Genomic DNA, 26,641 nt, shown 5'->3' on the forward strand with positions numbered 1-26,641 from the left:
ATATATATATATATATATATATATATATATATATATATATATATATATATATATATATATATATATATATATATATATATATATATATATAATATATATATATATATATATATATATATATATATATATATATATATATATATATATATATATATATATATATATGCTACTACTACTACTACGAACAACTCACCGCAGCACCAAGCCGCTTATATATAAAACACATATGTAGCATAGCACATAATAGCATTATATAGCATATATAATAGTGGACCTCTTCGAGAGAGTTTCAATTTGGTTTGATGCTAACTCTCCTACCTTAAATGTTTCTGAAACTAGTTTTTTCTCGTATATCTCAGGCTTTTCCTCAACTGTCAGAAATTTATATATCCAAAGGCTTTATTAGTAGACCAAAGGAGGGCTATGTCCGTTTCCTAGGTATTCTCCTAGATGAAAATTTATCTTTTAAACGCCATATTGATTTGGTTAAAGTGAAGGTATGCAGAAACCTCGGTATTCTAAGAAAATTCAAACATATTTTTCCAGGACCAATTCTAAAAATCCTATTTCATAGCTTAATTCATTCTTATGTTTCCGATTGCCCAGTCATATGGATGTCTACTTTCCCTTCTTTTCTCAAGCCGCTTTCGAATACTTACGATAAAGCTATAAATCTTATCCAGGATGTAAATCGTTCGGCAACTAAACCGCTACTTGATATTTAAAAGACTTTATATTCTTTTCTGTACGTCTTCCACTTTTCTTCAGCTCCATGGTGATATTCCTAAGTCCCTTGGATTTACGTCTTCTTTTGTATCTGATCGGTCAAATTATCAGCTCCGTAGTTCTCTAAATATCCAAATTCGGCGTACACCAACAATAAGATCCGATTTTAATCCTTTTGTTGCACGTCATTTGACATGGAACACCCTTCCCGATTCGGCTCCAGAATGCCACTCGTTTGGCACCATCAAAAGACTAGTAAATTTTTTTGTTTTCTTGTGATTAATTTTCCTTACTTTTGCCTGACTAAATTTTTAATCTTTCCTGAATACAATTTACTTTATAGTTTTTATTTATTTATTTATATTTTCTTTTCTTCTCCTTTTACTCTTATTTCTGTGACTGTGAGCATAAGTGGTTTTTTTTTTGCCTTATGCGCAGCCTTTCTCGTGGCTTACTTTTGTGTTTTGAATGGTTGGCAATAGTTTTTCATTTAATTGTTCTTCTGTTTCTTTTCTTTCTTTTTCTGTATAATCTGATTGTGACTAGTAGATTGTAGAAGGGTATGAAGTCACCTTTTTGATTTGAGAATAATAAGCAGAGAAATGAATTATGTTATGTTTTATTGATGTTTGATTTGTTTTTTTTCTTCTTTTTTGTCTCAGTAATTGGCTATTGTTGTCTGAGTTTGTGATCCGTATATACTCCCATAACTACAGGCCAAGGAGCCTTTGGGGGGACTAGCACAGTGTAATATTGTATGTGTATTGATAATGAATAAAATCTTATCTTAATAACTTAATATAACTTGCACTCATAGGAACCAAACTCTTATTCATTTCCTAAATAGATCCACGGTCCTTTCCCCTAAAGAAGACTTGGCTGAAAAATTCGGATGCATGAATATCTTGAATTTATATCTGACTAGTGTTGGACAATATTAGATATCAACATCGGAAAGAATATTTGAGTATTTTCAGCGTTTTCTGGTGTCTACTGATGGACATCCAGTAGAAGAAATCTAACACAGAAGGTTGTTTCACAAATGGCCGAGAAGAAGAAGAATAATATCTTCAATCTATTGATTCATACATGCTGATACAAAGCATTGATAGCTGTAGCCATTGACATGACCTGTTCTAAAACCTAAACAACGTTTAGTGAGTGCAGACTCTCAAATGTTGCTGAACACCTCCGAAAGGCTTAACTAGATAAAATGCCTTCTAGGCTTGTAGGCTTTGTTCAGATCACACTCGTCACAATTGCCACATACTTCGATCAACGGTTCACGAAATTGTATGTTTCCTACATGGATTCAGCCTTGCTGGAATATGTATCAACACATGCAAGTGCCGTGACAGTTCCTGTGATTCAGCCACTACAGAATCTAGCCGTTTTGTGGGGATCACATGACTAAATTTCACTAGTCAATACAAGGTAGGCTTCACTAGCAGCCGCATTTGTCACAGCTCTCCAGATTTTGAGTAAACAATTTTTAGTTGCAAGAGAAACTGATCTAATCAAGTCGTAAAAGTCTCGTAATATGGCCCACAGAAATACCTATGTGAAGTAATCATAAAATTAATGTCTATATTAACCACCAGAGAACCTTCTGAGAGAGGATTTTAAGCCTGATCAGCTAATCAAACAGTTCGTGGTACTTAACTGTAAGTAGGGAGCGACTGGGCCCAATAGCAACTGAAACTCTAAAATACAGAAATTTGTTAACATAGATACATCAAAAGGATTAACTTTTTATGCTGATTCCAGATATATCAAATTCATCAAGTTTAATGTACCCATCAAAAGCTACGAGCCTACAAAAGTTGCAAGATCTTCCAGAAATGGCGGAAACACCCCTAAAAAGTCAAGGAATTTTAATGAAAATTGTACGATGAAAATTAACATATCACAGAACCCTATTATAATTGTTTCTAGCTTCAATCTGGAAAAACTATTCGAACGGAAATTAAGGTTCTAGTTCCTCATTTTGTAACCAAAAAAAATTTGAGGGCAACAAAACGCCTCTCCCCTGCCTCCCATGCTCCTTTTTTCTCAAGCCATCCGATCAAAATTTTGAGATAGCCATTTTGATCAGTATAGTTGAAAAGTCTAATGATTATTCCTCTGGGGAAGACATGACCCCAGACAGGCCGTGGGAAAGGGTTGTAAGTTATGAAAATTGCCTAGTAATTACATATAGTGTTTATTATTGGGAAACAGACATTTTTTTAGACATCTTCGCCAATTCAATTTTACATGTGGATATATTCAGGAGAAATTGCACGAGGAAAATTTTCGAGGGAGGGGGGAGCAATTTTGGGGGGATTTTTCCGCAGGAGAAAATTCTCCATTGGAGAACTTTCCATGAGAGAATTTACAGGACAAATTTTCCACAGAGGGAAGATTTCTGGCATGGTTTGAAAAACGATTAGAAATAAAAAAAACAAGTTTTTTTTTAAAATGAAAGTAGACTAAAAAGAATTTTCCAGGCGGAATTGCCCGCAAAAAATTTTTTTGAGGGTAATTTTTGACAGGGATGGAACTTTCTGGGGGAAGGGAGATCTTACGCGGAAAAAACTTTCCAATGAGGAATTTTTGTGGGGGTTGGATTTTCCATGTAGGGAAAAGGCAGATTTGCCTTTTTTTTTGGGGGGGGGGGGGGGGAATTTTCCAAGGGGAGCATTTTCCGTGGGGAGGGAAGTCTCGGGATGGGAAGTTTTAAAGGTAAACTTTAGACTAGGGAATTTATAAGAATTCCTATATGGAGTTCTTTTTATTTGAAAGCACCCAAATATAATTTTCAAAGGGGTTAAAATCATTTGAGATATTTTTCCGTGGGAGGGGGATTTTCCGCGGGAGAAATTCTCAATGTGGGAGTTTTCCAGAGGAAAAAAACTTCTCATTGGGACATTAGGAGGGGATAGTTTCTTGGAAAAATTTTTCACAGATGGAGGATTTCCGGCATGATTTGAAAAACGATTAGAAAAAAAGTCTTTTTTCAAATGAAAGTAGGCAAAAAAGAATTTTCCAGGTGGTATTGTCCACAAGAAATTTTCTGGCGGGAATTTAAAGCAGGGATGGAATTTTCTGGGGGAAGAAGGATCTTACGCGGGGGGAACTTTACAGTAGTTTTCGTGGGGATGGGATTTTCCATAGAGGGAAGAGGCAGATTTTCAACTATTATTTGAAAAACGATCAGAAAAAAAATCAACTAAGAGTAAGGAACTAAGGATCAACACTCAAACTTAAAACGGACATAAATTTTCCTGTATATGAAGCGGGATGTCCCCTCTTCAATGCCTCGCTCTTTACACTAACTTTTGACTTTCGTCCCAATTTGTAAAGAAAAACTGAAAGACATGGGCAGTTTAATTAGAGCAAGAACTTCTTTTTAAATACAAAAAACTTTGGCGTGAATAGCGAAGTATTGAGGAGGGGTTACCCACTCATACACGGATTAGTTTCTGTTCTCTTAAGTTTTAATGTTGCTCCTTGCTTTCACTTGAAACATTTTTCTTTTTCATTTCTTTTTTTTATCACTGAAGGGCAGAACCAATTCTCAAGGGAAAGTATTGAGATGTTACTGATTTTGGATAACCAAAAATAGCCAGTAGTTTATTTTAGTAGCCCGAGTAATTTCAAATCTGGGTTTTTGTGATATTGATTCATATAATCGCATTTTTTTGTATTTTATTATAGTTTAGAAAAATTTGTGCAAAAACCTCTTTAATTACAATTTTTTTTATCGAAATTTGTCAAAATTAAGAGTTAACCTGAGCAAAAACTGATCTGAAATATCGAAATCGATATATCGAAAGTAAAAATATCGATACATCGTTTAATCAAATTATCGCCCAACACTATCTGACTTGAAAATTTCAACCCCAAATTCCCTAAAAAAAAAGCAACGACCTCCCCCCCCCAAAAAAAACAACTTAAAAACAGCCATGATACTCACGGTTTTTCTAGCCTTGTTATTATATTATTTGATAAAAAGTAGCAAGTTAGTTTGCCAGAAGCTTGGAGTCACTGCACTTGGCAAGTATTTTCAGTTTCGCAAAACAAAAACCAGGCATGAGTTAAAACAAATTTGATGCGAGATACGAGAAAAAGGGGGAAAATCTTATTCAATTTCCCACAAAACCAGCCATCAAGGAAAAAGGATAGCAACTACGACAAATTTTTCGCTCTCATTGGTACTGCACTACAGCCAAAGGTTACTGCACCTTATTGTCGAACTACCAACATAAGACTAACAATAATAAACTTACCGATAAATAAACATCAGACCTCTTTTGAAGAATTAACTGAAAAGAGCTCGATTCATATTCAAATCTGTCTCCAACTTCTTCAAACAAATCAGAAACTTTTCTAGTGCCATCTAAGACGATTTCTGTTTTCTTGATATCGCTGCTATTGCTGCTAAAATTTCGAACTATGCAGAGAACACGCAAATCAATCCCATCATTGGACATTGTCTGAAAGAAATAGAATTGTTGATGTTGATATTAGGGTCTCGTTACGAATATCCTAAGGTGAGAAAAAGACTCATTACCCTGCCAAGGCTCTGAAGGGGCTAACCCTAGAGTCATAAGCAAACACAAGCAGACAGTTTGAACAGAGCCAAAATCCAGTTTGAGGGTTTACAAGGAACCGTAACCTGAAATTTACCAAAAGTGTAGAGAAAACCAAATTCCATTTTTTTTTTTGTGTAAAAAAAAGTTTTGACAATAAACCTTGCATCTTCAACACGAGTAGGCTTAATAGCTAGGCTTATAAGTTAGTCTTTTTGAGCTTTAGTATTGTAGCGAAGTATATTAGTCGCTATGGAGCATATCAATTTGTCAGATAAATCCAAAAGATTCAACATTTGAGATATTGCAAACATCCCAAGAAACATTTTTTGTATTTACTATTCAAATCACAGTTTATAGAATTAGCAGTATGATCATTCCCTATCTCACCCAATATAAAAACCCGGACCGAGGTGCGAGTGCTCCAGAGAACGTTTTTGCAGATATAAACATAAGCGACATCAGATCTTTTCACGGGTAGACAAGTCAGATTTCTCTCGGACGCAAAACTTGGCTTCAACGTTGGAACACTAATTTTGAAGAAACTAATTTTAAAATTAATTTATTCCAATAAATACATGAAAATCGGTAATTAGTAAAGCAATGTTATTATTAGATGTTTTTAGGAATATATATATATATATATATATATATATATATATATATATATATATATATATATATATATATATATATATATATATATATATTATATATATATATATATATATATATATATATATATATATATATATATATATATATATATACTATATATACTATATATAGTATATATATATATATATATATATATATATATATATATATATATATATATATATATATATATATATATATATATATATATATATATATACTATATATATTTTATACACTACGAAAACTTTACGAAAAAGAAATTTTTTTTTAAAGAAAAGTAAAGGCCATATTAAACTTAAGATCAGTAGAAATAAAATTTTCTGAAAGTTCCCTAAGAATTTTACGAAAAACACTTCTTAATAGACGTTTGGTATTTTCTTGGATAGGGCTATTATGGCAACTTTTACCACAGTAACCAATAATTAGAACCCAAGTCCTAAAATTGGTCTCAATCAGGAACCCTTATCGCTATCTAAATTCAAAAAGTGCAAAGATTTCCAAACAGAGGTGTTTATTGTTTAAAGTTCAGGAAAGGTCTGCCCATTTCATACGAAAATACTGATTGAAAACGAAAGTAGTCTTATCTAGAAAAAGAATATCGTATAAAATAAAACTCCCCACGGGAAAAAAAAAATGATCCCCCCTCCCGTTGCAGCGCCAGAGGGGGGGGGGGCGAAGGGTGCCCCCCGCTAGGAGTCTAAAGTAGCGTAATTTACCTAATTAACGCAAGTTTGCATTAATTAAACTTGCTTCTAACGTAAGTTTGTCGGATCAACCTATTTTGCGCCCCTCCCTACAAAAATCCTGGATCCGCCCCTGAAACCATCACACCTACTCCACCAGTTATTAGAAGAAGAAAAAATTCCTTATTTTCACCAATTTCATCCGCCCCCCGCCCCCTTTTTATAAAATCCTACATAGGCCGATCAGTTGAGCCACTGTATGTAAATAATAGATTAAGTCATAATTTGTATATAAATTAAGTCATACCTGTGAGATGGGACACTTGAAAACCACTTGGCTGGCTCACCAACTTTTTTTCTGCTTTCGCAATTACGAAAAATGCACTTTGTAACCATTTCTCATTGACTGACGAAAACACACTAACCCGCTAATGCAGAAATAAGTGGGTGGAGCTTTTTGTTCGCACGGAGAATGAAGACCAGGAATGATCTGCGATAAACTTACTGGATAATTCTATAAACTGTGATTCAAATTGTCAGTTCTTTTTTTGTAAATTCAGGTGTTATTATCTACAAGGTATTTCAATACTCTTAGTGGGGAATAAACGGCCTTATCTACGTAGCCAAATCTAAGAAGAGGTATGTAGTACCAGGTTTGAGACCTCCTCTACATTTTTATTGCATTAAAATAAGCAACTTCTGATTATACAATGGACGAAGGACATTTTTTTAGGTTACATTCCACTCCCTAGTCTAAGCTAGGAACGTGTGCTCGATCTGATGAACCGTACACACCATCAACCGATGCCTACTAGGTAAATAAATTATAATTCAAGACCTACAATGCACCCAATCTATTAAACATGGAAGACATTTTATGCTGTCGAGGCCAAATCATTCTGGCAAGTGGTTTTCATTTAAGCAATCTCTAGAAAACAGAGCCAAATTCCAGAAAAAACTCAGACGTTCTGCGTCCATTCGTAAATCCTAAACTTTTCGGGAAACACTGTCATCAAACAAATCTGGCTCTAACGATAATTGATTAAAATAATAAATAAATAAATTATAGTGGTTTCCTAAGTAAATATAAAATAAAAGTGACCAGATTAGAAACTGTTATCATAGGCAGCGGAATAGCGCTGCCTAAGTAAAGAGCGATGTGAGCACAATGTATTATTTATTTTTTTGGTGTAGACCTGGGCACTTCGTATCAAAGGAGCTGTCGTAGATGCTTCGAAAAGAGCTCATTCAATTGGATGTTGAAAGGCTAGTGCCCTTTTTAATAGTAAAAAGTGATTGGAGGGTAACTAGCCCCCCTCCCACGCCCGCCAGTTCCCCAAACATACCCAATCAAAATTTTGAGATTGCCGTTTTGTTCCACGTAATTGAAAGGTCCGTAAATTATGTCTTTAAGGATGACAACCCCCCACATCCCTCAGGGCAAGGGCTATAAGTTATACCTTGGGGGCACATAAAGTATATACTGAAAGAGTGACCGTAAAAACTCTGGAATGGGCTCATTTGATTGGAAATCAGATTTTCTAGTGCGCTTTTTAAAATTCAGAGACATCAGAGGGTAGATACCCCCCACCTACCACACCTCGTATTTTCCCGAAATGCATCTGATAGAAATTTTTAGATGGCCAATACCCTTTTTAATAGTCAAAAATGATCAGAGGGCAACTAACCCTCCTCCCACGCCCACCATTTCCCCAAACACATCCAATAAAAATTTGAGATAGCTATTTTGTTCAAAGTAATTGAAAAGTCCCTGAAATTATGTCTTTGAAGATGGCAACTCCTCCACAGCCCTCAAGGCAAGAGTTGTAAGTTATGCCCTGAATGCATATAAGGTATATATAGAAAGGGTGATTCGTATTTACTTTGGAGGGGGCTCATTGGATTCGTAATCAGAAGCTCTAGTGTCCTTTTTAAGACTCAGAGTGATCGGAGGGTGGATACCCCTCCCCCACCTCACATTTTCCCGAAATGTATCTGATAGAAATTTTGAGACGACCATTTGTTGCCGAAAGAAACTTCGAAAACAGATAATTCAATTTGAAATTGAAAAAATCAGTGCCCTTTTTAATAGTCAAAAGTCATTGGAGGGCAACTAACCCCCCTCCCACGCCCACCATTTCCCCAAACACATGATCCAATAAAAATTTAGAGATAGCCATTTTGTTGAACTTAGTTGAAGGGTCTGGAAATTTTTTCTTTGAGTATGACAACCCCCCCCCCCCACAGCCCACAGGGCAAGGGTTGTAAGTTATGCCCTGTGGGTATATAAGGTATATATATATATATATATATATATATATATATATATATATATATATATATATATATATATATATATATATATATATATATATATATATATATATATATATATATATAAAGATGATCGTATAAACTTCGGAGGGGGCTCGTTGTATTGGTAATCAGAAGTTATACCCTTTTTAAGATTCAGAGTGATCAGAGGTTGGATAATCCACCCCAAACCCCCCCGCCCCCAAACGTCGTCTTTTCCAGTAATGCATCTCATTAATGCATCTAAAGTTTTATTTAGAAATTTTTAGATGGCCATTCATTGTCTTAAAAACTAGTAGGCAACAATCCCCCCCCGCGCCCATCCAATCCCAAAGCAATGCCCTTTTTAAGACTCAGAGTGATCGGAGGGTGGATACCCCCCCCCTTCAAATCCTCCGTTTTCAGATTCAGTTTTGGGATTCATTTTCCAGTTCGCGAAAAAAGGTCTTGAGGCCTTTCTAGCCAGAAACACTTTCTACTAGGGGACTAGATTCGCTTTACAAGTCGATCCAATTAGCCAGCTTCGGTTTCCAGCTCACGAAAAAAGGTCTTGAGGCATTACTAGCCAGAAACACTTTCAACTAGGGGACTAGATTCGCTGTCCAAATCGACCCAATAAACTAGATTCACTTTCCAGCACGCGAACCATTTAGGCATAACCTACCTAGTTAGTTGTTCTGGATGATAATAATGTCATACAATGTCGTTTGCTACAATGAATTAATGTCGTGGTTTCTAAGTATAGCACAAAATTGACAACGCTGTCTTTCCTTTTTGTGTTCTTATTTTTTAGTTTTTCAGAGTTTGTATACTCTCAGGAGGGATTTTACAAATGGTAAGGTCAAGGTCCAGAACTAGATTTGGACCGCACCTAATTCCAGCCCTTTTTCTAGATAGGTTTAGAAACTGAATTCATTGTGAAGGTTTAATTGAGTTAATTTTCTTTTGCGAAGTTACTATTGTTGTGATATTGTTAATAGAATGTCAACTAAATTGGTTTTTTCCCTTTTGTTTTAATCATGACAAAAAAATTGGAAACCTCAGCAAAGATATTAATAAAAGAGATGATGAAAGAAGAAATCAATAAAAGATTAAAGAAGAAATCAATGATGGGCGTTAAATATTTCACCCGTAGCTTATTCAACCTTCCAAAGGAGCAAACAAAAAAGTATGATGCAAAAGAAGGGATAATTAAATCACAAACAATTAAAGAAGGCACAAACACACAGGCACAAACACAAACAATTAAAAGTATAGCACAAACACAAACAATAAAATACGTTAAAAGTAGCACAAAACGATGATAGAACAAGGTTTAAAAGTATCAGCGCGCTCTTTTAGCATGCCACTAGTACAGGTCATACATGTTTTTGTGATTGTTCCCATTTCGTAAGAAGATTAAATAAAAAAAAACAAGTTTTTTTTTACTGAAAGTAAGGAGCGACATTAAAACTTAAAACGAACAGAAATTATTCCGTATATGAAAGGGGCTGTCCCCTCCTCAACGCCTCGCTCTTTACTCTAAAGTTTTTTATTGTTTAAAAAAATAGAGCTGTGAGAAAGAGTCTTACTTTAGTGTAAAGAGCGAGGCGCTAAGGAGGGGACAGCCCCTTTCATATACGGAACAATTTCTGTTCGTTATAAGTTTTAATGTCGCTCCTTACTTTCAGTTAAAAAAAACTTGTTTTTTTATTTAATCTCTGAATATTTTTGGATTAATGAAGGGTTGATTTCGGCTCACCGTACATGAATAATTAAAACAAAATTTGCATACTAATTTTACTTTTATTCGGTTAAATGGCTTTCTCGAAAGTTATTTAATTTTATTTACGAACGTTTTTATTAATAATAAATATACGTAACTTACGAATTAACTTACGTAACGAACTTCTATATTCATATATTTTTAATACGTATATTAGGGGGTTCGTCCGTATTAAACTCGCTTTCATTCAGTGAACACCTAGCTTAAAACGGATATTTTATAGTCTCTGAACAATAAAGAACTGGTTTGTTCAACTAAACGTATTAGGACACAGGTGAAATTTATTGCGCCATTGACTTTTCTTGAGTAAACCTACTACCAGCTAATTTATCTGTGTTCCCCTTTGGTGCCAAATAATTGGTATTGAAATAGACAGAAATTAGTAAATTTTATAGATTATTTTGAATATATATTATTACATCTTTGGAGCATTTTTCTAGCTAAATTTTTACTTAAGGTTCTTTACTTAGATAAAGATAAATTGTTTTTACTTTTTTCATATCTTTAATAGGAAATGCCTGCATTTAAAGAGTTTGATATCGCGTTAGCTAACTTCAAAAATTATCCTCATTGGTCAGTAAAGATAGTAAAAGTGTCCAAGGATAGCAAAGGAAAGCCGTCATATTTGGTATTTTGCTATGGGACACATGACGAATACAGACTTGTTGAAGCCAACTCGGCAGAATATAATCCAAGCGTTAGCCGAACTTCAACAAAACAGACTGCAGGTGTAAAGGCTGCATTTGAGGAATTGAAAAATTCACCCGATATTTATAAATCCCGTTCCAAGACACTTAATGCATTAACAATTAAGGAATCTAATACAGGAGAATGTGCTTCGTTGATGGATAAAATCACTTCTACGGAACTTGACCTGGAAAAAACTAAGCGAGAGTTACTGCAAAATATAACTAAGAAGGTTAATGAAAGGTTTTCGGATGCTGATTCCTTCCGCCAGTCATCCCACGACATTATTTGTCAAATATATGATGCGATTACTCTTGATTATCAACCAAAATTTGAAAAAATTGAACAATCGCTGAAAACTCTTCGCAACCAAATTATAAATCAAGAAGAGAAAATCAAGAAAATTGAGATGAAACTAGATTCATTTGAACAAGAAGTGCTGCTTGATTCGCTAATTTTGCATGGTGTTAAGCAACAGTCCGGATCTGACCTCCAATCAACAATCCTGCAAGTTTTCATAACCAAAATGAACCTGACTGAAATTAATGTTGCCCAAATTAGGAATATCTACAGATTCAAAATATCTCCTGCTTTAACCGATGCCTCCCTAAACGACAATGTCCCTCCTGTTTTAGTTAAATTTGTGAATAGTGATATAGCGAAGAAAGTCTTCAAAGCAAAAGCTAGGTTAGCTTCAAGTGGAATTTTCCTATCGGAAGCATTAACAAAGAGGCGACGTGAGATCCTATATGCCGCTAAGGACAGATTTGGTCATATAAATGTTTGGAATTATCGTGGGCAAATTTTGGCAAGGCATAACGGTGAAAGTGTCACTAAAAAAAAAATTCATACTCTAGCCGACTGTTTTTAATAATAATTTTTTTTTTGTTTTTTTTTGTGTGTGTTGTTTTTTTGTTTTTTTTTTAGATATTTTTTGTATCTTGACATTCATATATTCAGCGTATTTTATTTATCTTATGCTTATTTTTTTTCTGTGTGTGTATCTGTCTAATGATTTACTTTAGTTCCAATTAACTTCAATGAAGTTTATGGACTTCAATAATTAATCTTTTTTGTTACATGCCTGTTCTCACAAGTCAGTGCGTCAGTTTGGGATTTTAATCCTTTGTTATCTTGAAAATAATTTTACTTGTATTGGTCTCATGGGTACATTAATGCAGTGGAGCTTTAGTGTTATTTATTTTTTATTTCAGGAACTGAGTAGTATGATTAATGATTTAAGAAAGTTACTAAATTTATCTGAAATTATTATTATTAATTTGTTCAATAATGTAAAATGTATATGTATCTTACTTATTGGTATGATTATTGTGATTTTATTTATTTATTTATGTCGTTATCCTTTGGTCTGGTGAGTTTGGTCGCGGAGCGGATCTACCATCCACCGTAAGTAAAATGATTAATTCTTTTAGTGACCAGGGTGATGTTAACTCTTTGGGGGAACGTTTTGTTGAGTTACAAAATAATCCTTTAGATATAGAAAGTATAATTAATAATTCAGTTGGAAGTAGAAATAGGAATTATAATGATCCTAAATCAGTTATTGAAAGTAAATATGTTTCGCAATTAAGTGGTTCTGCCTCTTCTAAACAAGATGGTATTTTCTCTGTGCTTCACCTAAACATTCAGGGACTTTGTTCCTCTTTTGATGAGCTGAAACGGATCGTCAGTGGGGGAACTCCGGATGTTATTGGTTTATGTGAAACTTTCCTGGATTCAAAAAGGATATGCTTTTAGATATCCAAAGATTTAGGATGGAGAGGATGAACCGGAAACAGATGGCGAAAGGTGGCCTTGCCCTGTATATTGCCAATCATCTTGTACATAATTTCCGAAGTGATTTAAGTAGAAATGAGGAAGGAATCTTTTAATCTCTTTTTATTGACATTAATTCAGTTTGTAAGGATTTAGTAGTCGGTTTGGTTTACAGATCCCCTTTTGGATCTACTCGTTCGTTTATGAAAATTCTGGAAGAGGTTTTGGACTTAGTCCAAAAGCATCCTTGCGAGCTAATCCTTATGGGGGATTTCAACCTTAACCTGCTGTATCAAAATTCTGCTTCGGCTGCAGATTTTTTGTCAATGATGCTTTCTGCGGGAACTCTACCCTCAGTTTGTATACCAACCCGAGTTACTGAGACGCATGCATCACTTATTGATAGTATTTTTTCGTCACTATATGTCTTAGATAATTCGGTGATGGTTAGTGATATTTCTGATCATTTTCCTGCTATTTCACGATATAGGACTGCTGATCGATCGCAGTGTAAAGCTTCGCCATCTAATCTCCCATTTTTCCGTTTTGGTGTCAGTGAGATCAGTCTACTTAAATCTCGTTTGACTGATCAGCCTTGGGATAGTTTGGATTCTGAATCTGATTTTAACCGCTCTTTTGATTTCTTTTATGATTCAGTAAAAGATGGTATCCTAGAAGTTTGCCACCAGAATCCAAAGCCTCATACCTCGAAAAGGAGAGTACTGCTGAATCCGCGGATGACTCCAGGTCTCCATAAAAGCTGGAAAAGGAAAAATTATCTGTGGAAACTATACAAGGCTTCGTCATCTGCTTCTCATCATCAGCGGTTCAAGACTTATAGGAATATATTTAATTCTCTCTGTCGGAAGGCCAAGTCTCAGTATTATCACAGGAAATTTTCTGAATGTGGAAATGATGTTGGGAAGACATGGAAAATTATTAATTCTGTACTTAAACCTACTCCCCCTCCGCCTTCAGTTCAAACAACGCTGATAGTTGACGGTAAAATTGTCCAAGGAGAAGAAAATGTTCAGTTAGAGCTTACGTCTTATTTTGCTAATATAGGAAAAATGACTGCTTCATCTGTGAGCTCTAGAACTCCTCGTTGCGATTTCAGAGCCTATCTTGGACCCCCATGTTTAAAGTCAATGGTCTTGAACCCTGTTTCTGAGTTCGAGGTAGCTCGGATCGTAAATGCACTTAAAGGTTCATCGTCTTCAGGGCCAGACATAATTCCTACAAGGGTTATCCGTGCCGTTCTTCCTGCTATTCTGTCACCATTGACTCAGCTTATCAATCTGTCTTTCGTGAATGGAATTTTCCCTGAATCACTCAAGCGAGCTAAGGTTATAGTACTGTATAAAGGTGGGTCCCGGAGTGTTCCTGCTAATTATAGGCCAATTTCTCTTCTATCTGTTTTCAGCAAAATTTTTGAGAAGGCTATGCTATCCAGGCTTCTTAGTTTTCTGGATGTCAAAATATTTTTCCATGATTTCCAGTTTGGATTCCGAGCGAATCACTCTACAGAGCATGTTTGTGCACCTCTCTTGAATTTAATTCATTCGGCAATAGATTTTTGTCTTATCCCAGCAGCTTTATTTTTGGATGTTCGTAAAGCTTTTGATTCTTTGACTCATCAGATTCTCCTTTGGAAATTATCGCATATTGGTATAAGATAAAATGTTTTCTCTTGGTTTGAATCATATCTTTCTGGTAGACTTATTTCAATTGATCCGCTTTTCCAGAGCCCTTCTGAAGTAGAATATGGTGTCCCCCAGGGATCTGTTCTTGGCCCCGTTTTATTTCTGATTTATGTCAATGATCTTATTTCAGCAGTCAAGAACACCAGTCCTCTAGTATGCTGCAATCTTTGTCATCCGGATGTTCCTTTGTTTCCCAATGCTACTTCTAATGAAGATTGCCTCGTTGCTTTTGCTGACAACAGCACTTTTGGGACTTTAGGGAGGACGGAATGTGATGTCAGATCTAATCTGGTGGCAATATTTGAGAGAGTAGTTTCATGGTTTGAGGCGAAGTGCTTGGCCTTGAATGTTACCAAGTCACATTTTCTTATTTTGTCTCGAATTGGTGTAGCTTTCCCTCAACTGACACAGCTTCAGGTGCCCCTTCTGTAGACCAAAGAATCGGTTGGTCCGGTATCCTGGTATCCTGCTTGATGAAAACCTTTCGTTTAGACACAATATAGCCATGATTAGGGTTAAGGTCCCACGGAGTTTGGGTTCCATTAGAAAACTCAAACACACCTATCCTGGATCTATTCTGAAGCTTCTTTTTTTCTGCCTTGTCCAGTCATATGTCTCTTATTGCCCCATAGTATGGATGTCTACTTTTCCTTCTACACTGCGGTAGCTTTCTGTCATGTATTATAAAACACGGCGTCTGGTTATGGACACCAACTGTTCTTCACCAAGACCGCTTCAAAATCTACAGTCTATCTACATTCTTTCTTGCGTTTCTTTTGTTTTTCATCAGCTTCATGGTAATCTTCCAAAATCTCTTAAAAACTCCTCAGTTTGTTTCTGATTCAGCTTCATATAACCTTCGTTCGTCACATAATATCTGCATTCCTCCTACTCCCACTGTGCGGTCAGATTTCAATCCCCTCATCGCTTTTCATCAGGCTTGGAACTCCCGGCCTTCTTCAGTAAAGAAATGCCACTGGTTTGGCACTTTAAAGAGGATTATTAAGGACCATTTAGTTAAGAATAAAACTTAATAATTTTTTTTTTTTTTTTTTTTTTTTTTTGTTGAGTTTTTTTTTTTTTTTTTGTGGAGTTGATGTCCCCTGAATGTTTCGTTTTGTTTTATGGTGGTCTTCTCTGCGCTATTACTCCCTGACCTCAGGTATGACTATCAATATTTATTGCTGAAACTTGTATAGTTCACTAAGGAGTAGCATTCATGAAGACGGGTTAAATTTTATTGCTTTCGCACCATTTTATTACAGTCCAATAATTATAAGCCTTATGACTGAATTAACCCATAAACCTCAATTTTGCTACCTAGCCTCAGAAATAAGCAGAGCTGATTGAATTGGAATTTATATAGTTTTAAATACAAGCTAAAAGGGCTGTACATGGCTTAAGTTTTGATTTTTTAATATTTTGGATAAGAGTTATGAATAATATCGTAACAGCTATTATGATGTTAGTTTTACCTGACAATACACATAATTCTGTTTCGACGATAGGGATTCGCTTATAGTAATAATAATATAATTTTTTTTTTTTTTTTTTTTTTTTTTTTTTTTTTTTGTGAGTCTATTTAATATAATTAATAAATTTGGTTTATTTATTCTAATTTTTTCTATAGTTTCCAGTTTATCTATATTTTCTTTTCTTCTCCTTCATATGCGAGTAAGTGATCATTTTAAATTTTCTTTTGTTTTTTATCTCTGAGTATGTAATTCATATGTCGTCCCTCTTTGTACAGGCCAATGAGCCTTTGAGGGATTAATAACATGTAATATTATATGTGTATTTAATGAAGAATAAAACTTATCTTATCTTATCTTACCCAATACCACGCTCTTTACGCTAAAGTTCGAATTGTGTTCCAATTCTTTAAAAATGATTCTTAATCACCAAGGTCATTAATTAGAATAAATAGCTCTTATGAAAGTACTAAAAAATCTTTGGGTTAAAGAGCAAGGTATTGACTAGGGGGCGAACCCAATCATATACGTAATAATTTCTGTTTGTTTTAAGTTTTGATGTTGCTCCTTACTTTCAATTGAAAAACAAGTTGTTTTTTTTTTATTTAATTTCTGATCATTTTTTTTTAAATAATGCTGGAAAATGCGGCGCCCCCTTCATAGTAATGTCCCTTCCCCCATGAAAACTTCTATAGTAGGGGTCTCTGATACGCTGAATCTGATGCTGTGATTTTATTAAAGTTCTATAACTTTTAGGGGATGTTTCCCCCCCTTTTTTCGAAAATCAGACAAATTTTCTCAGGCGCGTCACTTTTGATGCGTAGGACTAAACTTGATGAAACTTTTATATTTGAAATCAGAATTAAAATCTGATTCTTTTGACGTATCTATTGGTATTAAAATTCAATTCTTTAGAGTTTCGGTTACTATTGAGCCGGGTCGTTCCTTACTTACAGTTCGTTACCACGAGCTGTTTGATATATGGCACTAATAGGTGTGCCAATCTACAAAATGTATAGACTTATTGAACCCATTTTGGGTCTCTATATAGGAGGAAACTATAAGGAATAATTATTCTTTAACAAACAGTTTTATTTTATGATTCAATAGAAATTTACACTAGGACATTTGCTGTGCAGTCTCTAGCGGCCAAGAAACTCTTACTATAATTCCCCATGCTATCTACCATATATATGCATTTGCATGCACTGGAAATATTCAAGTAAATTATTGGGATAATAGAAACATTTGAAGAACAAAGAATAAGAATATAAATCTTCTTATTATGTTTCGCATACCCTATTCTATTACTTGGAACTATTTATGGGTTGAAATTATTCTAATTTTGCTGCTCTGACACCATCATATTCTATCGGTGAGTATAGTGTAACAGAATCTGATACAGAAAATGTGCATACTCAGGCAGTAGCCTTCCCAATTTCTTTGACAGTCCTTGCAACGCATTCTGGAGGGAGGTCAGTTAACAAGCATATACGCAGGAAAGACCTTTAGACAAAAATCTCCTTGAAGTCTCATGATTTCTAACATGTCCTTAATTACCTATTATCGCAATATGATTCATTTGTTCATCGTTAAAAAAATCCCTTCGCCTTCTCAGAAACATAGACCTCCTGTAAGTTACTGCGTAATTAGCTGTTACCTACATTTTTTTTTTATCTACGTAATACCCATTCGAATTTCACCCGCTTACTGAAAAAATTAAAATGAATCGTAAATACCATTAGCGGCACTATTTTAATCCTTAGCAACAAGTTTTCATTTTAAAATATGTTATAAGAGCACAATCAAACCTTCTCCGAGGTTCCAACCGATGGACTGAGAGTTCTATTTCCAGTAGGAGCAATGGAAAACAAGAAGAATCAAACACTGGTTTCTTGCCAACAAGTCAAAAATATTATAGCAATGCACGGATGTAAAATCTTTACTATATTTTACAAACTCTCAAAATATTCTAAATCGTTCAAAGCCACCACTACACAATGTATATTAAAGAGGTCTGTTTCACGAACAACGTAGCAAATAATATGGGCAGAGAGCTGAAACCAAACACTATATGCCAGGATTTGGTTTGTATTTAGCCTTAGTTGAGTCCTGAAATTTATTCCATAAATTTCATATGTTCTTCTTCTTCTTGCTGATTACATTAGTATAGAGACGCTTTCGCATAATCCCATCACTGGAATCAAATTCCGGGCGCTACAGTGGGTTGCTGTAGCTGAGTTAGAACCACAGTTCATATAATTATCCAGTATGATCATTCCCTATCTCACCCATTATAAAAACCCGGACCGGGGGGCAAGTGCTCCAGAGAACGTAGAAACATAAGCGGCGTCGGATCTTTTCACGGGTAGACAAGTGTAACGCGAAACAATCGGAAACAAGTGGTAACCCGCTATTACGAATAATGCACTTTACGCAAAACAATCGGAAACAAGTGGAAACCCGCTATTAATAACTGCACGAAGAAGTGGGAGGAGCTTTTTGTTCGCACCGAGAACGAAGACCAGAAATGATCTGCGATAAGTTTACTGGATAATTATATGAACTGTGGTTAGAACTGTGAGTTCCGTATTTCCAAGCAGAGATCAACCCACTGTGCCACTAAGGGACTAGGCGTCACATACGAATCGCCTATTCATTCTTTTCTATGCTTAACTTGTTTTCCTCAATTCACCGACTTGTATTTCTGTGCTTTGGTCATTTTATACCTTTATATTACATAAATTTGTTGAATTCGCGACCCGTTTTGTCGACAACTTCTGATGTTCAATTACAACCAAAATTTATTAGTAGCCTATATGCATTTCCAATGACAGCGCAATAATGCTACATCAAAATCCCATCTTCTTGTATATTCCACCTTGTATAAACAAAACAACATTAACGGGTGATTGAGTAGGCCTACAGCAAACAGTGCAACATAGACACTATCAAACAGTTTGTGGTGATGAACTGTAAGTAAGGAGCGACTCAGCTTGGCGTCTTTGTTTTTTTTTCCAGGGGTGATAGCACCGAACAAGAAGATCGGGAGACGGTGTAATCGAACGAAAATTAAAAGTTCTAGCGTCCTTTTTAAATAACCAAAAAGATTGGAGAGCAACTAGCCCCCATCGCAAGCCCCTTTTCTGATCAAATTTTGAGATAACCAAATTGTTCAGCATGGTTGAAGGATCCAATAACGATACCTTTGGGGGTAACATGACCCCCTACAGCCCTTGGGGAAAGGTCTGTAAGTTATGACATTTGCCATTGTTTACGCTCAGTATTTGTTAATGGGAAGTATACAGACGTTTTTCAGAGGGGAGGGGGATAATTTTCTGCTGGGGATGGGTTTCAACGGGAAGAATTTTCTGTGAGTAGGGAAGTTTCCGGGGGTGAACTTTTCAGGGAATATTATACACTGGGAGAACTTGACAGAATTCCTATAAGAAATTCTTTTTATTTGTCTTGCTTGCTTTTTGCCGACTCAATTTTGCACGTGGAGATGTTCCGGGGGAATTATTCGGGAGAAATTTTCAGCAGGTTTGGAATTGTTTGGGGAATTTTTCAGAGGGGGGATTTTTCGCAGGATGAATTCTCCATGGGAGAATTTTCAGCTGGAATTTTTCATGGAGAAATTTCATCTTGCAGACAAATTTTATCTTGCAGAAGAAGACTAAAAAGTCGAAAACAATAAAAAAAAATTAGCAAAAACTAGTTTTCAAAATGGACCAAAATTAGGTTTTTTTTCTCGAGATTTTATGAATAAAGGTCAAAACAAGGGACGTAAAAACGGACTGGGCTTTACATAACTTTATCTTTTTAACTTGTTTTCCTGAACTTACCGAATTTTTTTGGTTTATGCATTTATAGCTTAGATCAATTTGATATCTATGTCATGTAAAGCCCAATCGTTTTTGTGCCCCTTGTTTTCACTTAAATTAATAGATTCTCGAGAAAAAAATATTTTTACACTTTTTAGTCCATTTAGTAACTGCATTTTTGGCTGTTTCAATGCACAGTCCTAGAATATAAAAAAAAAGAAAAAAAGAAGACCGTCAGCTAGCTGAAACACGTTTGTACAACTATCGAATAACAAGAATGATCACGGGTACTCCCATGTAAACTTGCCTTATTTATCAAACAGTTCGTGGTAACGAACTGTAAGTAAGGAGCGATCCGGCTCAATGGTAACCGAAACTCTTAAAAACAGAATTTTGATACCTAGAGATATATCCAAAGAATGACATTTTTATGCTGATTTCAAATATATAAGTTTCATCAAGTTTAGTCTTAACCATCAAAAGTTACGCGCCTGAGAACATTTGGCTGATTTTAGAAAAAAAGGGGGAAAGACCCCCTAAAAGTTATAGAACCTTACTGAAAGTCACACCATCATATTCAGCGCATAAGAGAACCCTCTTGCAGAGGTTTCAATCACCTATCTACAAAACTGTGGAATTTTGCATTTTTTGCCAGAAGAAAGATCACTGATGCGTGTTTGTTTGTTTTTTTTCCCCCAGGGGTGATCATATCGACCCAGTGGTCCTAGAATATCGTGGGAGGGCTCATTGGAACGGAAATTAAACGTTTTAGTGCCCTTTTTAAGTGACCAAAAAATGGAGGGCAACTAGGCCCTCTCCCACGCTCATTTTTTTCCCAAAGTCACCCGATCAAAATTTTGAGACAGCCATTTTGTTCAGCATGGTCGAAAATATGATGACTATGTCTTTTAGGATGACTTAATTCCCCGAAGTCCCCGGAGGGAGGGCTGAAAGTTGTGAACTTTACCCAATGTTAACATATAGTATTGGTTATTGGAAAGTATACTGACGTTTTCAGGGGGGATTTTTTTCTGGTAGTTTGTGGGGGTGGGGTCGGGGTTATATTGGAGGATCTTTCCATGAAGGAAGTTTTCATGGGGGAAGGGACATTGCTATGAAGGGGGCGCCGGATTTACCATCATTATTAAAGAAAAAGATCAGAAATTAAATATAAAAACAAATTTTTCAACTGAAAGTATGGAGCAACATCAAAACTAAAAACGAACAGAAAATATTACGTATATGATTGGGTTCACCCCCCTAGTCAATACCTCGCTCTTTAAGCCAACGATTTTTTAGTAACTTCATAAGAGCTATTTATTCTAATTAAAGACCTGTGTTATTAAGGGGTCATTTTTAAAGAATTTGAACAAAATTAAAATTTAGCTTAAAGAGCAAGGTATTGACTAGGGGGCGAGCCCCCTAATATACATACTAAAAATCTATGTTTATAGAAGTTCGTTACTTACGTTATTCCGCAAGTTACGTATATTTATTATTAACAAATAAATACTTAAATAAAATTAACCAACTTTCGAGAAAGCCATTTAACCAAATAAAAGTAGAATTAATGCACAAATTGTGTTTTGACTATTCATATACGATGAGCTAATATCAAAACCTATATTAAATCAAAAACGTTCAAAAATTAAATAAAAAAAGTTTTTTTTAACTGAAAGTAAGGAACGATGTTAAAACTTAAAACGAACAGAAATTATTCCATATATGAAAGGGGCTGTCCCCTCCTCAACACCTAGCTCTTTACGCTAAAGTTTGACTTTCTCATAACTCTATTTTTTTTAAACAATGAATGACTTTAGCGTAAAGAGCGAGGCGGTGAGGAGGGGACAGTCCCTTTCATAAACGGAATAATTTCTGTTCGTTTTAAGTTTTAACGTCGTTCCTTACTTTCAGTTAAAATAAAAAAAAGTTTTTTTTTTTATTTAATGTCATTCATGGATCGTGATGCAACGCTAAGGATGCAAAGCCTTGAACAGAGCAGTGATACTATAAACTTGTAGAACGTTATGTTCCCATAACAAAGTCATTTAAGGAGTAATATAGATTTTGACCGAGGTCTTGGGCCTGAAAATACATTTTTTTTACATAGAGGATGGCTGGGGACCCCAATATCTTCTATATTAGTAACTAGAATCTTCAAGTAAAAGCTGCCCTCGCAGCTTTATTTTATTCAGGTACGGAATTATGCATTAATTTACTGCCAATGTATGATATTTTATATATAATTTTAACTTTATATTCAAATGTTTTTTATATCAATTTGATTATAATTTATCTTTGCCTCAGATACAGCTGAAAAATCATTCCAGCTTCTGGAAAAATATACAAATCTGGAAAAAGGGTAAGTTTACACACAGTTGAGCACAAAACGATCTTGGCTCGAATTAAAGCATACCCCGATAAGTGCAGATTGATTCTTCAAGTCAGTACAATAGTGAGCGCTATGCTAAGATAGTGAGAAACATTTTCAAGGACATCATGACTTTATGATATTGCTACTTGCAAACGTAGTTGTTCGAAAATTGTGTCTTGCAAAAAAAAAAACAATTTCTCAACAGACCAAAGGATTCAAAGAAAAAGGTGATTGGACTGCTAGGCGGAAAGGCAACAATAAAAATAATAAAGGGAGCTTACTGAAACTCAATCTCTATGCAGAAACAGCCAACTTCCTTGTATCGACCGTCGGCAATTAAAAAAAAGTTTTTTATTGCACCCCTTAGAAGATACTAATAATTCTGACAGAAATTATCCTCCGCACCAGGCTAAAAAAAAAAAAAAAAAAAAAAACTCGATATACACTATTACACACACACAACACAGTTTGAAGCATGATATGTTAGGACCAACAGATGGCATACCTGATCATAGACAGGGGTTCCCTCTCTTCTCCCCTCTAACAAAGGTAACCTTTGGAATAGAAAAATGGTGACCAAAATGCAGATTTTTCGTAGTTTGATTACTCCCATTGAGAAAAGTCCTCCAACTGCTCGAACTCCCTAAACCCCTAATTCCTTCCCCTCGTGTGCATTCAGGGTTTGTCTGAGAGTCTGTTTCGATCGGGTCAATTCTTAAAAACTAATTTTTGTTAGCTCTCGGTAAGAGAACTATGAGCTAACACTTCACAGATACATATTAATTGGGCAGAAAACTTCAAATTGGACCTTCAGATTTAAATAGTATTTTAAATTCATAAACAAAAAACACAATAAAAAACTTTAAAGAAAAACGCAAGAAATACTGCAGCACCAAGCCCCCTGAGGCCAACACAGCTACGCACGCTCCTCCTCCATCTCATTCTATGTAAAGCGTTCCTTTTTACACCCTCCCAAGAGGTTCCCTTTTCCCTTAACTCTTTACTTACGATATCCTCCCACTCCATTCGCTTTACGTTAGGCCCTAGACGATTGAAAAAAAAATATCTTGGACAATCTGTAATCCTTCATCCGCAGAACAGACCTATAGCCTTCTTGGAAAGAAATACTACTGTTAAAAAACAGGCACTGAAACAGCTGTATTTCCTTTTATTCTTTTTCTTTATGCATTCGAAATTGACCAAGTGGCGATACCAACGTTTGCCCTAAAAAATATTTTTCTATTCACAAAATTACAACTAATCCAATGATCCTTGTCATTATGGTAGGCTTGGAACTGGGGAACATATAAGCTTTGAACTTTGATTTCAAATAGAAATGCGCTAGTGATATTTTAAATAAAACATTTTTACATAGGTGGGGATACCATCAAAATACCAGGAACGTAATAGACGCATAATTTAATGTTGAAGAGAATTACTAATCGTGACAGGTCTGTGATAAAGATGTGTCACAGGAGCTCCGCCATCTTTCAGGTATAACTTTTTAAGCTTCCCAGAAAAGGCTTCAGCTATTACTAGAAGGAAATGTTAAATCCTCAGCCTTTTAAGCGAAGTTTACGCAATCTTTACATTCTAGTTTGCACAGCAGGGTAGATGGGAAGGGTGGTTTATGTATAATACATGGCAACTGTTATCTAATTTTAAGATTTTAGTCTACGTTATTATTATTTTCAATAACGAACTTTTCCAGTTTCCCCTTTGACAACTCGAGCGGGAAGATACACTGGTGGCAGCAAAATCCCGTGAAGAATTGGAGCTCCTTGTCGATGCCCTAGGTGCCTCTGGGGACACAGAAGGATCCCAGGTATAGTAATTGCCCATTTTAAAAGTTAAATAAGATTGGAGGGCTACCACCACCCTCCCATGACTTTTTTAGCTGCCCCCAGCCCCCAAGGACATCCAAACAAAATTGGAATATACCTGTTCAAAGCAGCCAAAAGGTCCTGTATTTATGCCTCTGGAGATGAAAGGGCTTCTAAAAGTTCCAAGGGCAAGGGTTGTAAAATATGTAAGTTACCCATTGTTCACATATAGATTATATTGTTCGCCGGTGGGAGAATGAAGTTGAAACTTAGAGGGCTTATTGAGGAGGAACTAATCAAAAGACACTACGCACTTCCAGATTGCCAAGAAGGCGTGTCTGCAATATCTCAGGAACAGCTGATAGTAACTTTCAGGGCCGATTAAAGGGAACTTTAACTTTCGGGGCCGGGGCCGGCTGAATTATTCAGAAGACACTATATGGATTTAGATTATCAAAAGGACCCATATGTAATATGTTAGGAACAGCTAAAGGTATTAGGTTTGAAGTATCGCGCTATGTTAAGGGGGGTTTAAAACTAAATCAAAAGACACTATATGCAATCACGTTGTCAAAGTGGCATATCTCATGGTATGGTAAAAATCTCATTTCCAAGACGAAGTGATGTAATGATGGCATTAAGGGCAGCTAAGTCAAGGAACTCTAGACGTAAAGTAAGTGTTAGCTCAAATTGGGCGGCTTTAACAAGCCCTGGGATTGCGAATTTAGAATCATCAATTGAGACTCCATTAAGAATATCTCTAACAACCACGAGCGCTTTCTGGGCAATAAACTTTGCTTGAATGTAAGGTAAGATAAAAGAGCTAACGGCGGCAAATTGATTCCACTGAAGTTTTCCCACGAGTAACGACATGCCAGTACAAACCATCATGAGCGGGCTTCAACAACAAAAACACATCATGGCCAGCGAGGGAATCATCATAATCTTTGGGTAAAATAGTGTTACTAAGTTCAAATGGCAGATGCTTAAGAACCTGAGGAAATGACTCTTTCATATTGCACACACTGGAAACTTTTTACTCACATATCCAGAGAACCATGCATCTGGACAAGAGGGACTGTTCGTGAGCTTCATCTGGTCAAGGCAGTGGCTAACTTTAACATTAATGGCCACAATGTATGAAGTTGGGTATATCACTTTCCCAGCTTCAAACAATATATATATATATATATATATATATATATATATATATATATATATATATATATATATATATATATATATATATATATATGAATGAATGATTTATATTACCCATCTTTAGCAATACAAAAAAGCAAAAATGGAGTAGAGAGAAAATGAGAAGAAAACAATAAAATACATCGAACAAACGAACAACTTAAATTAATACTTCAATAACTAAAAAAAAAAAAAAAAAAAAAAAAAAAAAAAAAAAATTACACATTGCTGACTATAGCTTCATACATACTATGCGTTGGGTCTATTGATTTCAGGAGCTTTTCCCTCCTGTTCGCGATCACGACGAAGGGGTCGTCGAGTCGGAACGTGCTGAAATCTGGCGTTTTCTTTTCCAGGGGGAAAGGCTGAGCAGATAGTTTGCAAACTTATAGAACACTGTGCGGACTGTTTTTATCATCAAAAGTAAACAAAGACCAGTAAGGTGACAAACCTAAGATATGAGGGGTGGCAAAGGAATTGAAGATCCGTGCTAGAATGCGGCGGTTATATAGGCGTTTGCATGAGAAATCATCCCATACGCTTTTCGGACTTTCTGTTTCAGATCATTTATTAGACAGGACCGGGTAGCTTTAAGATTAGACCCAATTGACAAACCAAGGTAAGTCATTGATGCTGCTGCAGTAACAGTATTACTACCTAGTGCAAATATGACAGGCGCCAGCTCTTTCTTACGACAATTAAAGACGACCATCTCGCTTTTGCTGGAGTTGAATTCTAGGCCTATGTTAGCATATTCGTTAGACAATACTCTGAAATTACTGTCTATGCCACTGACGGATCTACTCAGATTTAAAATGTCATCGGAATAATTGACAAGAGACAAATCGATTCCACGAAAAATAAAGCACGTTTTCACCGTTTTCTGAGCCTCGATGATACTGTTATTATAAAGAGGCGGTGATGATAAAGCCCATTGGCGAATGCCTTTTCGTACTGATATGAGGAAATCAGATAAAGTCGGGCTCTGGTTTTTTACTACCCTTACTCTAACCTTCAACTTAAAATGTATGTTCCTATAAGTAGCAATTATAGATCTGTCA

The 26,641-nt window shown here is 35.6% G+C and overlaps 1 protein-coding gene across 3 annotated transcripts in view; it reads right to left on the reverse strand.

The window, feature by feature from the left end:
- The window catches only part of LOC148945393 (ubiquitin carboxyl-terminal hydrolase 47-like), a 163,981-nt gene that overhangs the window by 102,845 nt on the left and 34,495 nt on the right, over window positions 1-26,641 (reverse strand). For 2 of the 3 annotated variants that reach the window (XM_089099421.1, XM_089099422.1), the window contains exon 3: window positions 4,998-5,204. In XM_089099421.1, coding sequence (XP_088955547.1) covers window positions 4,998-5,204 — 207 coding nt within the window. Of the gene's footprint in view, window positions 1-4,997; window positions 5,205-18,098; window positions 18,186-26,641 lie in introns of those variants that run through there. The other variant, XM_089099423.1, reaches the window with a different exon arrangement.

Source organism: Artemia sp. Qi Xiang Cuo, chromosome 13 (assembly GCF_049724085.1).
Source record: "Artemia sp. Qi Xiang Cuo chromosome 13, ASM4972408v1, whole genome shotgun sequence".
Taxonomy (NCBI): domain Eukaryota; kingdom Metazoa; phylum Arthropoda; class Branchiopoda; order Anostraca; family Artemiidae; genus Artemia; species Artemia sp. Qi Xiang Cuo.